The sequence below is a fragment of the Artemia sp. Qi Xiang Cuo genome, unplaced genomic scaffold (genome assembly GCF_049724085.1).
Source record: "Artemia sp. Qi Xiang Cuo unplaced genomic scaffold, ASM4972408v1 HiC_scaffold_3320, whole genome shotgun sequence".
Lineage (NCBI taxonomy): Eukaryota > Metazoa > Arthropoda > Branchiopoda > Anostraca > Artemiidae > Artemia > Artemia sp. Qi Xiang Cuo.
This window is the reverse complement of record NW_028300712.1, coordinates 23,974-41,274: the sequence shown is the minus strand read 5'-3', so window position 1 is coordinate 41,274 and position 17,301 is coordinate 23,974. Positions and strand designations below refer to the sequence as shown.

General features: G+C 37.0%; 1 protein-coding gene across 1 annotated transcript in view; it reads right to left on the bottom strand.

The window, feature by feature from the left end:
- The window catches only part of LOC148938414 (eukaryotic translation initiation factor 2 subunit 1-like), a 74,636-nt gene that overhangs the window by 47,098 nt on the left and 10,237 nt on the right, over positions 1 to 17,301 (bottom strand). Inside the window, exon 2 of the mRNA XM_089107810.1 lies at positions 16,831 to 16,931. Within this exon, the coding sequence (XP_088963936.1) occupies positions 16,831 to 16,923 (93 nt within the window). The 5' untranslated portion in view covers positions 16,924 to 16,931. The remainder of the gene's footprint in view (positions 1 to 16,830; positions 16,932 to 17,301) is intronic.

The window sequence follows — 17,301 nt, the reverse complement described above, 5'->3', positions numbered from 1 at the left end:
AGTGTTTGCAGAACTAAGAGACCAGCTAACCACTGATATTGATAACCACTTTAGTAGTGTTGAAAGTTGGTTGGTTAATCTTGAACAGTGCAGCTCGTTTGATCAGGCAGCAGTTCGGAGATTGGTTGAGTTGGAAATTCAGACATTGAAAAATGATCTTGGGGTGCAACTTGAAACTAAAGTTAGACAAATAATTGCAGACAACAGGGACTGATAGCAGCGTAAGCTTAATATTGCTGTCTTCAGTGTCCCCCCTCAGACAAGTGATGAACTGTACATCAAGAGATATCTCGCAAATGATTATGGGCTGCCAAATGTATGCACCTCAAATGTCCATTGGCTGGGCAATCAGGAAACCCAGGGACAAGCTGCAACCACCAGCACCAGAAACAGGCCTGCTCCCATAATGTTCTCGATCCCTGATTTTAAGAGCAAGAAACAAATCCTTCAAAACTCTTTTGAAAGGAAGGGGTAAGATACAATTCAGTTCCAGAATGATGTTTCAAAGACCAATTACAAGTAAAGAGCAAAATTATACAAGGAGTTGCAGGCTCGACAAGCACAAGGCAAAACCAATCTGGTTATCTGTGGCAACACTATAGTTCCAAAAAACGTGCTGCAGTCCTGTCGGCTGCAATGGAACTCTAAAAGATATACCAGGTGAAGTAACTTATATAAATAGTCAGTTAAATGGTAGTGATTTTTGAAGTACATTTTATACAAGTGATAGTAATAGTAATGGAATCCCAGAGACTTCTATGTTTTCTTACAGACTTAGTAAAGATATTAGTACAGATAACAAGAAAATTACTGGACTTAGCATGGGGTTTAGCAATGTTGATTGCCTAACCTCAAAATTTCAGGAGGTCAAATATGTCCTCTCTGCTAATTAGGCTGATATTTATGCGTCATGTGAAATTAAAACCAAAGCAAACCTCCCTATAGGTTGCTTTTACAGAAGTCCCACCTTGAAGAGTCTGGAGGACTCACTCTTAGCTATATGCTGGTCTATCAATGGTGCATCCCAAAAGTATAAGAATCTCGTCATAGCTGGAAACTTTAACTTACCTGCAATTGAGTGGACTGAGGGGTACAGCCATACAAGTAATGCGGTTACAGTCTTTTCTTGACCGCTTAGAAGCACACTTAATGTTCCAGGCAGTGACATTCCAGACCAGATATTGGGAGGGACAGAATACTTCACTCCTTGATCTCATTTTGGTAAATGATCCTGAGTCACTCATCAATATAGAACTGCAACCCCTATTTGGATATAGTGACCACATAGCCATAAAATACTTTTTTCAATTGTACCCAAAGACATCAAATCGAACAATGTGTATACTAACTACAATCAAATCAGGTACAAACTCAGTCAGTGCAATTGGTCATTTGTTGAAATGATAGAGGTACAAGACGCATGGGAGAAAATGAAAAATATGTTGTTAGACACTGTCAGTAGAAATACAACTACCATGTGGAGACAAAAATCAATAACTCTTCCTTTATGACCAAATAAATGAAAACTGCAAGGAACAAGAAGAAAAAACTGTCCAAGCTCATAAATCAGCAACATTTTAAGAAATTTAAAATAAATTTTCTTGTAAAATATTATCTCAATTAATCAGCAGCTGTACCAAACCAATCCAGCTCAAATCATCCTCAGGGCTATACTGTGGTGTTTCTCTTCCCCGTAGTATAGTGCAGACGGTTTGATATCATTTTATTATTCCTTCTTGTTTTAGTTTTGTTTTAGTTTAAAGCTTTTTCCAATAGGCAATGATTAGAAGTCCTCCAAAAAAAAAAGTTCCCCAGATCCCACCCCAAATACCAGTGAACCTGATACCCATTTTGGCTGGTCAAGCTCACTATCTCAAAGTTCAAATGATAGCTCCAATTCTGAGAATAGGACAATGATCAGTGTAGGGGCTAATGTCACTATAAATGATGATAATGGGTTTCAAGAGGTCCTTTCTAGAAGCTCTAAAAAAAGGAAAAAAAATCTCCAATCAAAAGCATTTCCCCTCTCCCTGCCAAAGATCCTCCCTCCCAAAACTTAGGAATTTACCTAAAAATTACTCCTACTACCCCCTTTGAAATAAAAAAGATTTCTGCAATAAGAGTTGCAATTTTCAAATTGATAAAATCAATGTTCTCTCTTATTATTCAACGTGATGGATCTCTGCTAATAGCTGTCCAAGATCAGAAATCAGCAGACACAATAACTAACCTAAAATCCCTTCTGAATACCCCAATTAATCCATCTAAATGGAACCCAAAACAATCGCCAACAAAAATAGTAGTTTATAAAATTGATTCGGCAACGCTGGCAGAGCGAAGTTTACCTGTCTGTGAGTAATCAATAATTTCCTGATTTACCTGGTATTAGAAATACCCGACTTTCGTTTTTTGGTCAAGAGGGTGAAAGATATACCTGTCATGTTAAAGAAAATCCATTTCTCGAAAATATATCACCATCCAATAGATTGCAGATTCAGATTTATCTCACTGGAAACACGCTTGGAATAAATTTTGGCGGAAAACAGTGTTGTCAACTCATCCAAAACAACTACCAGATTTTTTTAATAAAAAACTGAAAATGGCTACAAAACGCCAAAAACAGTCACCAACCAAGGGTACAGATAAATGCAAGGCATGTGATATAGGACTGAAAGACGATAGTTGCGCTCTTTTGTGTGACTCGTGTGAAGCCTGGCTTTGCATTGAATGCATAGATATGACCGATATGGAGTACCACTTATTTACAAAGATGACGCGTTGTCTTGGTTTGGTTTGGTGCTGTCCCGTTTGTAAACAGACTAGAGTTACTCAAAATAATCTCACTGCCACAGAAATAAAAAAAATTATCAAGAATGAAATCCGATCATCGTTCACGAGCATCGAAGAAAAGATTCAGGAAAAATTTGACAGGCTGATCAAGCCCCTGAGCGATAGAATTGCAAACGTTGAAAAAGATTTGGCTGAAAAGTGTTCAATAAATGATGCAAACTTACATGCAGTAAATCATGTGAGGACTGAGTTTGAAACGTTGAGCAAGAAACTCGAACAAGATTTCGGTGGGAAATTAGCAGCCGAGAGTAACTTCAACGATTTTGTTACGAAGCAGAAAAATCGTATCGCATTTGGACTTGCCGAAGATCCTGGTTGCGTCACAAGAAAACTGCAGAGTGAAAAAGATTTAGGAATGATAAATGAACTGCTTCTTCAAAACTGTCCTTCGAAGTGTTCGTTGTCTGTTCGCGTTGGAAAGCTGGAACCCAGAAAGTGTCGTCCAATCAAACTAATGTTCCGCAGCCCCATTGAAAGAGACATGGCATCGTTCTTCCTGTCAAACAATATAGTGAATATAAAAGTTGCGTTCCCGGGCTTCGGTTTCTCCCACGATCGTACAAACGCTGAGCTTGCACTATAGAAAAAATATGACGCTCTGAAGCAACAACTCCACGAAAAGGAAGCCGCAGGTGAATCTGGCTGGAATATTCGAAACGGCTAATCAGGATTGGAGCTTGTGAAGATAAATCCTTTTTGTGGTGGAAACATGTAGTGAACTTTCTGTGCTTTATACGAACGCAGATTGCTTATCTTCAAAATTTGATGAATTTCTAGCTCTCATATCAGTCCGTAAGCCTCATGTCATCATTGTTACGGAATCTTTGCTTAAAAACTGCTCACAGCCGGAGGTGTATTTTCTGCAAGTACTCGAGTATAACCTTGTTGTAAATAGTAACTATAAGCGTGGTATTTTCGTGTATGTTCATACCTCACTGAAGTATTTGGAAGTTAATAAACCAGTCGCATCAAATATTAGTGAATGCTTAGTTATCGATGTGAGATTGCCTAGTTCCAAAAGTGCTGTTTAAATTTTCGCAGTTTATCATAGTCCTAGAGTTAATGAAATGTCAATTTGTAATAACGAAAATATTTTCCAGTTCTTGTCTTCTGTTTCGTCTTTTAGTTCTAAGTTGTTAGTAGTTGGTGATTTTAATCTGCCTTATATTGATTGGACGACTAACACAACACAGCTTTCAGATCAGTCGTTTGAGAATCGGTTCGCTCAAACTTTACAACACCACTACTTGCACCGGCATATTCAAGACCCCACTCGTTTACGAGCTGATTCAAAACCTTCAGTGCTTGATCTTATAATCACAAAATCCCCCAAGAATGTCAATAGTGTTGAATTTTTACCACCACTAGGAAAAAGTGATCATGTAGTCTTGTCGATTCTTTGAATTGTTCTTCAAATTTTGCTGAAACTCCTAAAGGTTCACCTAAATATGATTATGGTAGGGCAAATTACGCTGCGTTTCGTGTTTTTATTTCTTCTCTCTCTATCCCGGATGAGTTAAAACAGTTCAATGCTACCGCTGATGTGTCTTTTGAATTTATTTGGCAGGCGCTGAAGGAAGGTCGAGATCAATATGCACCAGTGTTTACTAGTAGGCAGTACCAAAGTAAAAGACAAACTCTTCCTCGGTATATTATCCAAATGCTCAAGGAAAAAGCTGATACATGGCGTGAACACGTAAAAATAAAAACCGCAGAATCGTGGTTATCATACAAGAAAGCGAGAAATAAAGCGACCAACTTCCTGAGAATGAACCGCCATGAGGTGGAGGCCGATATGATTGCATCGGTCCACACTTGCCCAAAGAATTCTGGAAGTATGTCAGAAGGAACAAAAATACACAGTCTCCATCATGCATTTCATTCGTAGACCCTGACTCTTGGACACATAGACGGTAGTCATTTAAAATCAAAGCAACACAAAAAACTGTGTGCTTCGTTTTTTACACAAACACTGTCAGTAACAGACACTAATTTTGCTCCTCCAAATTTAATAAAAGAATTCAACGACTCGGATTTTACCTTTCAGCAGGTTTATCAGACACTTCAGAAACTAGATACAGGAAAGGCGCCCGACATCGACGGCTTGCGTAACAAGATGCTGCGTGAACTCGCGCCAGTTCTGGCAGAGCCACTCACGTACCTATTTAATCTGTGTCTTTCGTCTGGAGTCTGTCCCTCAGCCTGAAAAAAGCCGGTCATTACACCACTTTATAAGAATGGTTCCAAATCCCAATTTCATAACTACAGACCGATTTCGAATGTGTCCATTTTTTCTCGAATTTTGGAATAAATCCTGGTCCGTAGAATACAGTCATACTTTAAAGAAAATAATATGAGGCATCCACCCCAACACGGGTTTTGTAAGCGGCGATCTTGTAATACACAGTTTCTGGAAGTCACCGGTGACTTTCACTCAATGGCGGATAGGGGGGTTTTGTTTGATTGCATTTATGTTGACTTTTCTAAGGCGTTCGAAAAATTTCTATCTCACTTCTGATTAAGAAGTGTCAACGATACAGGATTGGATCTCGGACTGCTGCATGGATAACAGATTATCTAACACACAGAACCCAACAGGTTGTTGTAGGAGAAGCCCTATCAGATTCCACACCTGTGATCAGTGGAGTTCCGCAAGGCAGTTGCCTAGGGCCTGTACTTTTCTGCATTTTTATTAACGATCTACCGTTTGTTGTTAATAACTCGACTGTAAAAAGTTTGCGGATGATGTGAAGCTGTACAGATCAGTACTGAATGAACAAGAGATTTCACTGCTCCAAAGTGACTTGGATGCTCTGCGTCAGTGGTGCATAGCAAACTGTATGTTCATTAACAAGACTAAGTGCAGTACTGTTCATTATCTTCATAGACCTTTTCAACATTACCCTTACCTCCTTGATGGAAAACGAATTCCAAGCGTTGAGTATATTAGAGATCTTGGGGTTTGCTTCGATTCATGCCTGAAGTTTGATAAACATGTGTCGGAGATTACCCATCAGGCAAACTACCAACTGTTGTGCTTAAAGCACATGTTCTCCAGATTTAACCTCTGTTCACTCATATCACTTTATGTTTCAACTGTCTGCCCAATACTTGAGCATTGCTCGTCAGTATGGTTTCCCCTTAACAAGAGAGACCGAGCAAGGATTGAAAAAGTTCAACATAGGGCAACTAAACTCGTACCTTATCTAAGACATTTGCCGTACCAGCAGAGACTACAGTTACCCAGTCTTCAGTTCAGGCGTGATAGAGGTGACCTAATAAATACATTCAGAATCGTTAAGAACATTGACAATATCACCCCATCTCACTTCTTTGCCTTCTCAAGATACAACACCACCTGTCAACACCAGCACAAAATTCACCCACCACGGCCACGTACAAGATTAGGTCAGAACTCACTGTCCAGCCGTGTGTGCAACCCTTGGAATGCACTTCCGTCAGAGACCGTTGATACTCTCACAATCCACACTTTCAAAAAAAAAAAACAGCTTCTACAAATTTTCGCAGTTGGTCCTTTCAAGATCCATTTTAAATGTATTTTCATGTATATTTATAGGGAATTTCTGTTGTGTGTATATTTTGTGAGGTAAGATCTATCGTTGCCTTATTATGTTATTCCTTAGTGCGACAAGCTTTTTGTATAGCTTACCGCTGTTGGTATTAATGAATAAATAAAAAAATAATGTTCCCCCAGAAATATCCATTCAGGAGTTAAAAGAAGGGCTCTCAGATAGGGCTGGCAACACAATCCCAGTTAAAGATGTTACACAACTCGGCAAACCTAACTCTAATGGCCTAAATACATGTAGATCCTTCTTATTTATACTGAATGAAAAAATTAATATCCCAGAAAAGTTATTCCTATTTGGACAAATCAAACCACACAAGGAATACAAACCTAAGCCTATCCAGTGTCAGAAGTGTCTCAAACTGGGACACACAACAAACAAATGCAATGAAATTCTCCTAGAGTTCAGTAATTGTAAAGCATACCATCCTAAAGAGTTGACAACTTGCAACAACACTCAGCCTACAAGCATCAATTGCAAAGGCCCACATGAATCTACAAATAAATCAATATGCCCTGCATATAAGAAAAGAGCTCTAACACTCCAAATAGCAACAGAGAAGGCCATCCCATACCCCTTTGCAGGAATGGAAGCAAATGCTGCCCAACAATACCAAATAAAGCCCATAATGAAACCAAACAAAACCCCCAAGTCAAACGCCCCCAATGCATCAAGTACCTCGTATAAAACACCATCTTCTAAGCCCCCTCGCTCACATCCCTATCCGACGGAATCACCAAGTCAACAAGCCTCATTGTTTGGTGAGATGAGGTCAGCCTGCCCCCCCCCCCTCCCAAGAAGAAACAAACCAGAAACACTACCAGGAATTAATCCCTTAACTGACAAACAGGATGCGCAACCAAACATGCAATCCCCAAATATATGCTTATTCATTCTAAACTGTAATGCAGTTCAGGGCATGAACATACATCAACTACAGAAAACAAAAATCATTGCAGAATTGGCAAAAATCTACATCCCTGATGATATGCTCATTAAAGCAAAAAAAGATCTTGCTTTACTTTTAACAAAGCTGAACATTGATACACAGTCATATGAAAAATAAATCAACAACACAACACATATCAATACTCCAGTGGAACATAAGATCACTCACAGAAAATACGCTAAATTAACTAATATCTTTTATGAATAATAATTCCATTAATATAGCTTGCCTCCAGGAAACTCATTTAATCCAAAATCAACAAATTAAGTCTCTGGGATATACTATCCTGAGAAAGGATAGATCATCAGAGAGAAAAGGAGGTGGAGTAGCTCTATTAGTTAAAAATAATATAACCGTACGTGTCATCAAGTGTCCAGATTTTACAAATGATGTTGATGCAATTGGTACTAGTGTTTGGCTGAATAACACAAAAGGCTACATAGTAAGCTTTTATTACCCTAACGGCCGAACTAGAGACGCCATTGATTTCTTTAATTATATAATAATATAATAATTATATAATAATATAATAATAATTTATAATAATAATATAATAATAATATAATAATAATATATAATATTATTTATAATAATAATATATAATATTATATTATAATAATTATATAATTATATAATTAATTATATAATTATATAATAATTATATAAATAATTCTAATATGTTAAAAAATATAATTATTTGTGGAGATTTCAATGCCCACAGCCTTTTGTGGGGGAATAAACCAGCAAATAAAGCTGGTAAGTTGATTGAGTATATGACTTCAAATAATAATGAATTAGCTGTTGCTACCCCTCCAAACTTGAATAAATAATATAACCCCAAAAGTCGCAGATTCTCCACAATTGACCTACAAATTGTGTCATTAAATATTTTGAATATAATTTATAGAAATGAAATTGATAGTCTATGCACTGACCACTTTGCTATAGTTTGCTCCCTAAATGAAACTGCTGAAACTCTATCACATACCTCGAAATATATCAACACTAAAGCAAATTGGTCTATGTTCCAAAATATGCTAAATGATGAAATTACAAGTTTCCCCCAAAATTCATGCATTTCAAACACAACAGTTGACACACATGCTGAAGTATTGACATCTTTACTAATAAATACAGCTAATCATGCTATCCCTAGGACAACCCCTAAGAAAACCTTCCCTAAACACATTCCTAAAGCATGGTGGACAAATGAGTGCCAAAATAAATGGAGAATAAAAAAGGCAGCTAGGAAAGAATTCATAAAAAAACCATCACCTACTACATATTTAAATAAATTACAAAAAGAATCTAATCTAAAAAGGACTATAATAGATGCTAAATATAATTACTGGAATAATTTTGCAAATAATCTCTCCAGAGAAACACATGAGCTAATTATACATAAAGTCATAAGCCACATCTGTGGGAAAAAGATTTCCCCAACCCACTCCTGTATGAGCTTATACATAATAATACCCTTTATGACAATGATAATGAAAAAGCTAAGCTATTTGCAACTCTTTTTGTTAATAAGCTAACATCAAATAATAAAAGCAAAATGTCCTCAATCCCTATGAACCCAAGTTACCAACCACGCCCAGGATACGAGCATATAACTAGTCCATTTTCAGTCCAGGAAATGAATAATGCAATAAGTTATACTAGGACCAAAACTAGCGGAAGTTTTGAAAATATACACCCTACATGGATAAAGAATCTCACCCCTTCATACAAACAAGAACTGCTAAATTGTTATAATCACACTTGGGCATCTTCTATGTTCCCCAATATATGGAAATGTTCGTCCCTCCTACCAATCCTAAAGAAAAATAAACCCAAAGATAACCCTGAGTCCTATAGGCCCATGATGATTACTCCTGTGAAGGGGAAAATAATGGGAGAAAATTATATAATCACAGACTCCTCTGGTTTGTTGAAAAAAAATAATATGATCCCTCACACTCAAACTGGATTCAGGAAACACCACTCCTCAACAGATGCTTTCATTTTGCTAAAAAATGCAATAAATGAATCATTCTAAAAAAATAATGTCCTAGTTGCAGCTTTCCTGGATTTTGAAGGGGCATACGACAATGTGAACCACCAAATCCTTTTAGATAAACATGCAAACCTTGGACTACCCCCCACGCTAGTATCTTTTATAAAATCCTTCATAGAAGTGCAAAGTTTCATTGTTTGTGTTGGTTCAGCCTCTTCACCCCAAAAGACAACAACCAAAGGCCTACCTCAGGGAGCAGTCCTCAGTTGCCTCCTCTTTGCCCTATCTCTCTGGGACATGAACCCACCCCACACGAATCTACAATATGCTGACGATCTGGTGCTATGGTCATCTGGCAACACCTTTGAGATAGCACAGTCAAATCTGCAAAAGTCACTTTTCCAATTTGAAAAATTCTCTCAACATTCAGATTTACCCATTGCACCTACCAAGTCAAAAATAATCCAATTTCACCGGAAGCGAAACCATGTTAATGCAAAACTAACTCTAAATAAAACAACTATTCCAAAAGATAATCATATTAATTACCTAGGTCTCATACTTGACCAATAACCTAATTGCCACATCCACATTTCAAACACAATAAAAATAATGCTATAGAAAAACAAATATACTAAAAAGACTTCTTTCCACACCCTGGGGATGTAAGGAGAAGACCTTACTCCAGTTTTATAAATCACATTTAAGACCCCATATTGACTATGGGCTCATCATATATGGTGCATGTGCAAAGACCCAGATGCAAAAAATTGAAGCAATGCTAAATGATATAATACGTCTCATATTTGGTCTTAGGAAACCCACAAGCACCAAGTTTCTGCTTATGGAGAGTGGATTAACAACAATAAGGGAGAGACGTAGCTTTCTCTTGACAAAACATCTTACAGCCATTCTCCAAGCTAGATGCCCGAACAGGATATTGGAACTTATGTCTTGATGACGAATCTTCCGAACTGACTACATTCTCAACTCCATATGGGCGATACAAATTTAAACGTATGCCCTTTGGACTCAAGTCTGCACAAGATGAGTTCCAACGCCACATGGAAGAGGCATTCAGCAACCTCAAGAGATTCTCAGTAATTTCAGATGACATGATCATATCTGGTGTATCTGAAGAGGACCATGAGAGAAATCTTCAAAAAACCCTTTTAAGAGCTAGAGAAAAGGGAGTCAAGCTTAACAAAGATAAGTGCATCTTCAATTCAGCTTCGATACCTTACTTTGGAAACATCATTTCCGAAAACAGAATCCATCCAGATCCTGAGAAGATCCAAGCAATAGAAACAATGTCATCACCCAAATCCCAGGAAGAACTACAAACAACCCTTGGGATGTTAAACTACCTCTCACGCTATATCCCAAGTTTGTCAAGCCTCAATGAACCTCTTAGGACCTTAGCTAAGCAGAAGCAATTCAACTGGATGAATGAACATGAAGCCACACTCACGAAAATTAAAGCGTCGATCATAACAACAATTTCGCTCTTCGATCCTACAAAAAACCAAATAGAGATCCAAGTTGATGCTTCCAACTCAGGACTTGGCGCTGTCCTGCTTCAAGAGACTAAAATTGTTTCATTTGCATCAAAATAGCTGAATGAAACAGAGCAGAAATACTTACACATTGGAAAGAAGCTGTATGCCATTGTTTTTGGATGTCCCCATTTTCATCAGTATCTCTATGGCCATCACTTCCAAGTTATTAGTGACCATAAACCCCAGGAAACAATCCTGAATTGCCCAATTGCCAATAAGCCCTGGTCAGCAAGCCTTCAAAGACTGTTGTTACATCTACAACCCTACAATTTCAGCATAATATATTGACCAGGCACTGAAATACCCCAATACCCTGTCCCAGCTCCACTTAGAAACTGAGAAAACATTGCATCACAGAGAAATTGAATACTATGAACATTCCGTTATGAAACTACTACCAATCAGTCAAGAAAAGCTATCTGAGTTGAAACAAGAAACGCTCAGAGATCCACAGCTGAGGGTTCTGAGGAAAATGGTAGAAGAAGGTTGGCCCGAAAAAAGATCAATGGTTCCGTCATCCATAGCTGAATTCTGGACAGTAAAAATCAATCTCAGTGTTGTTGATGACATCATCATGAAAGATGACTGTCTTGTCATCACAGACAACATGCAAATCGCTGTATTGCAAAGCATCCATGCTTCCCATCTTGGTATTGAGAAGACAAAAGACAGAGCCAGATCAGTCATTTTCTGGCCAAAGATGAGTCAGACAATAGAAGATTTTGTCAAGAAGTGTGATGCGTGCTGCACTTATTCTACAGCAAATGCAAGAGAACCCTTGCTTCATCACGATATTCCCAGCTACCCTTGGGAGCATGTTGGCATTGATCTGTTTTACATATCCGGAAGATACTATCTGTTCATAGTGGATTATTACAGTCGATTTTTTTAAGCTGATTAGCTGGGAATAAATACATACACGAACCACATAAACCACAAGCTAAAATCTCACTTCTCTAGATTCGGGATACCCTTGATGATTACATCTGATAATGGCCCACAATTCACTTCAGAAACGTTCAAGGATTTCATGAGACAGTGGGGAATACGACACAACACCTCTAGCCCGAACCATCCTCAGTCCAACGGACTCGCTGAGAAAACAGTTGGTATTGCTAAGGCCATGATCATGAAAACAAAGAAATCGAAAACTGACCTCGAGCTAGCTCTCCTCGAGTACCGCAACACACCAGTCGATGGTTATAGCTTCCCCAGCCCAACTGCTAATGAGTAGAAACTTGAGATCCCTAGTGCCCTGCACCATTGAGCACTTATCTCCAAAAGTCGTACCTATGCAGGAATTCATGTCCGCAAGGAATAAAGAAAGGGAAAGACAGAGACGCTACTATGATCAACATACCAAAAGCCTTAATCTGCTGCAGATAGGCCAACAAGTTCGAGTATGGTCCAACGATCAAACCTGGCAACCTGCAACAGTCCTCCGAGAAGCAGATGCGCCACGATCGTATGTAGTACAGACGAAAGCAAACAGACAATACCGCCGGAATAGAAAGCACTTGAAAGTCGTGACTAGAGATGAGAAGAGTTCTGATTCTGATTCAAACACTGGCAGCTCGTCAGTACACGATTAATGGCATCACTCTCCGGACTTACCCAAACAGAGGACGTGCACTTTCGCCAAGCCAGCATGCCAGAATTGCCGGTCGCCGTGGGCCAGGAAAACACTGTGGTCTCCCTGCCTTCCGCGGCTGAAGTCGACAACAGTCTCAGAAGTTCTGTAACTACCAGGAGTGGTCGACAAGTCAAGCCACCGTCAAGAATAAACCTATGATTGACAAGCTCTTCTGAAAAAAAGGGAGATGTAATATTCCTTACTTACTTGCCATGCTTTGCTTGTATTTTGTGTATGTGTGCTGTTATGTATTGCTTGTGCTTGCTGTTAAGTATTGCTTGTGCTTTGCTTATGCTTGTATTATTTCAGGTTTTGTGACCTGGGTTTTTGAAGTAAATGCTTGAAGAGACAAATCGTTACATTGTGATATTAATTTTAAACTTTTAGGGAAAGTTTGGATGCTGTTTGCAAAAAAAAAAAAAAAAATTCAAGGAGTATTAAATGATTTTTCAGATTTAAATATGTGCCTTTTTTCATGCCTGTCTTATGATAGGCATTTCCGCTACTTCACTTCATAACAGGTGAGAGAAATGAATTCTTCTAAAGCTAGAGAGCGGCAGGGGCGTTTTCTTATTTTTTGGATTTTTTAAAATAAAATTACCAAAAAAACGTTTTTAAGAGAAAATAAAATTTTTTTCAATATCTAGGAGGAGGGGCAAAAGCATTTTGGGGTAACCAGCCTTGTTGGGTGGGAGAGACCACCAAGATTTGTACCAAGAAATATTTTGGCTATTGTAGCTCAAAGATAACCAATTTTGATTCCAAACACTAGACTAAACACTCAATAGAAGCAATATTAGTGACCAGCAAACTACAATTTTTAAAATTTTCCAATGTTTTTACACCTTTTTTTTGTTCACACAGCCCTGATAAAGTATCTTCATGGATACATTAAGTGGAAGGCTATACCTTGTTCATATAAATAAAACATGCCAAACATAGTCTAAATTTTGAGGGCCCTGGATGGCGTCCTAGAACCTATACCCAGAACCTATATTTCAAACACAAATTTTCACACGTATAAAAATACATGAATAAAAGCTGTTTTACCATAAAAACTTTTAAGTACCAAGGACGGTGAAAATAAAACAAAATTGTTTGAAATAGTTTAATTGGAAAGTTACACAACCATAGGGCTTATATATATTCAATTTTATATAGTGTTATATAATTCAATTTTTGATGAAAAAAGACCTTCGACTGCAGATATGCAGTATTAGCAGGTACCAGATTTAAAAAAGAAACATGGGTAAAAAATCAGCCATGATAAGAACATATTCCATTACCAGCTTAAGAAAGTGTAGCTTTTCTTTTAGGGGATAGTCGTCTTTGAGAGTCAATGCATAGCTATCTATTGATTGTTAATGTTTGAGTTCTTGCAGACAAACAGTTTTGTCAAATTTAACCAATTAGTTTTACTTATTTTCTGTCATGGTTCACCTTTTGCAGAACTGATGGAAATATAGTACTTCCCTAAAAAGCTCATAATATTAGAGTTTATGCACAACAAGGTGTTATGAAAATTTTCGATTTTTTTTCGAAAATTTTATGCTTATTTAACTTTCGTGGTTTAATATGGCGAATCTGTCAAAGATGAGAAACTAACCTGAAAACATCACAATATTGAAACAACCAACAGAAAAATCTTAGAAAGTCACGGTTTTCATGTTCAAGTATGAAATATGTTCCAAACCTGCCAGTAGCATAACTTGAACAGAATTCTAAAAACTGCCGACACTTAAACATCACAACTAGTGTTATGACAGCTTTTATTTGAGCAAAAAGTATTTTTATATGTAAAAATGGTATTTTCAGACAAAAACTCTGCCAACAAAGCTGAAAACTGCCAAGTAGCATGTTACTTTGCTATGGCACTTTTTGCATACCTGTTCATGTTTGATTAGACCTAAGACAGATCCTGGGGGGTAAAATATTTTATTTTTGTGTCCTTTGGTACTTTAAGACTTTTATTCTTGATCTTCTTTAAAATTCTGAAAATTTAAAATATGCCCTTTAGGTTTAGGCACAGGAACCAGCATTATAGGCCGAGACATTACTACCATCAATTGAAGATTCCTATATCACTTATTGCTTTTATTAGTTACTCCTTTTTGCAAAATTCCGAAGCCACCATTTTTAGCTTGATGGTAAAGATGCTAAAGAGACCATTATTACTGTCATCATATTTATTTTTATCAGCCTGCAGACATCTTTGGAATATAGTTAGGGAGACCCAATAACAAGTAGGCCTGCAAGTTCTTAATGGCAAATGAAGAGATAAATGGATCCCCTTCAGGCATCTGCAGGACCCGTAATCATATGGAGAAAAGGAAGAAGTTTTAGACGCAATATTTTCAAAACAGCCATACATTGAAAACCAAACCATCTCAAGACAAGAATCTAGCAACCATACATAATAGTACAACAAAACCAGACAAAATATAAAGAGATATAAAGAGACATATAAAGAGATTTCATATAATATCATTATAAAGAGACATCATTTAATATAAAGAGATTTCATATAATATCATTATAAAGAAACATCATTTCATATAAAGAGACAGATATCGTCAGATATCATTTCATATAAAGAGACAAAACAAAAAGGGCTGAATAGTGTTTACTAAAAAACCGATTTCAGGCCTAACTAAAGAGATCAGCTATAATTACTACTATCAGCCTCTTGCTGGACAAAGCCAAGTTGAGGCCAAAACAGCAGTACAAAAGCATGTTAGTTTTTTTTGACTAAGTTTAATCATGCATTTTCCCTCGTCAAACAGCCCAAACCTGCACTAGTGTACAAAGTTTGAAGCACCAACTTTGTTCACTGCAGTTGCAAAACTGCACTCTGCCAAGACAATATGATTAGAATGGACTGACCAAACTAAGAAAGGACGATGGGTAGCATTATACATTTCTAGGAGACAAATATTGAGGGGGTAACCTGCTTCCCCTCTCCAAAATATCATGATCTTTACATTTTCTTACAATTCCCTATTTTGTTCACATAAAATTGGTTTCTTTTCCTTTTGTCGAATTTTTCCCCAACCCATATAAATATATATTTATGGGCTTGCTTGCTATGCAAGTTAGACAGGCGTTGGTTCTCAAAATATAATTGCTCAAAACAGACAATAAATTATTCCAACTCTGAAAAAGTCCACAAAATACATAATTAAGATATAAGAAAAAACTTACCTTTCCTAATCTATCACCTTTTGAAAATGGTTGATATGGCATATCTCTATACTGTTCTGGTATGGTAAAAAATAGCGACGAAGACCACACTGCCTTTCCATCACAAACAAAAATAGTACGAAGAACAACGTGAGAAATCTTTTTTTAGGACATTTGAGATAATGTGAATGAAAATTTCGGCACTATGTCCAAGGGCCGTCCTCAGCAAGACATAAATATATATATATAAAATAGACTCACAACAACATCGGACCACTAAAAACCAAAAAAGTGGAATTTTTTTCAAAACATTCCTAGCATCATTACTTCAGCGAAGTTCAACCAGGACTGAAAAAAAAAGAGTCCTGGTTGAACTTCGCTGAAGTAATGATGCTAGGACTGTTTTGAAAAAATTTCCACTTTTTTGGTTTTATTGGTCGCATGTTGTTGTGAGTCTTTTTTCTTATATATATTTTTGTCTTGCTGAGGACGGCCCTTGGACATAGGGCCGAAATTTTTATTTAAAATATCTCCACTGTCTTACAAAAAGATTTCCCTTTTGTTCTTCGTACTTTTGTTGTTTGTGATGGAAAGGCAGTGTGGTCTTCGTCGCTATTTTCGTCTTGCTTATGGGGAGCAATTGACCAATGATATCTTTTACTTAATTAATTTAGGCAAAAAACATGCTAATATCATTAACCAGCAAAAATTCTTAGAATCTTGCAAAATTGAAAATCTTATTCCCAAGTCTTTAAGATTCAGATTACACTTAAATACCCGGAAAGAAGAGCAATTTGCTCACACACAAAAAAAAAAAAAAAAAAAAAAAAAAAAAAAAAAAAAAAAAAAGAGTCCTGGTTGAACTTCGTTGAAGTAATGATGCTAGGACTGTTTTGAAAGAATTTCCACTTTTTTGGTTTTATTGGTCGCATGTTGTTGTGAGTCTTTTTTCTTATATATATTTTTGTCTTGCTGAGGACGGCCCTTGGACATATTGGACATAGGGCCGAAATATTCATTCAAATTATCTCCACTGTCTTACAAAAAGATTTCCCTTTTGTTCTTCGTACTTTTGCTTGTTCTGGTATGGTATTTGGCCCCCATCCATTTGGTCTGCCATGAACAAAAGACAAGGAAAACTTTGGAACTGAATTCTCTTCCATATCAGTATCTGAAAGGAAAAATACTATATACATGCTGGAAACAAAAACAAGTTTCAAAAAAAAAATATAATAAATAGCATATTACTGGCATTGAGAGCATTTACTCAAATAAGCCTGGAATTAGGGGGTGGGTCTGAATTCTCCCACTTTACCTACTAAAACAACTGTAAAGATATCCACAGACATTGTAGGTCTAATTTGTAAAAACAAATTCATTGATAATGCAGAACTTTATATCTACAGAATAAAACTTCAAAATTGGGAACACAGCATCCCATAGCAATTTCATATTCTAATAATTTGTCTTAAGACACATACAAAGCAGAAAAATTTACCTTTGGTATATACACAATTAAATTACCAGTCAGTCCTATAAAA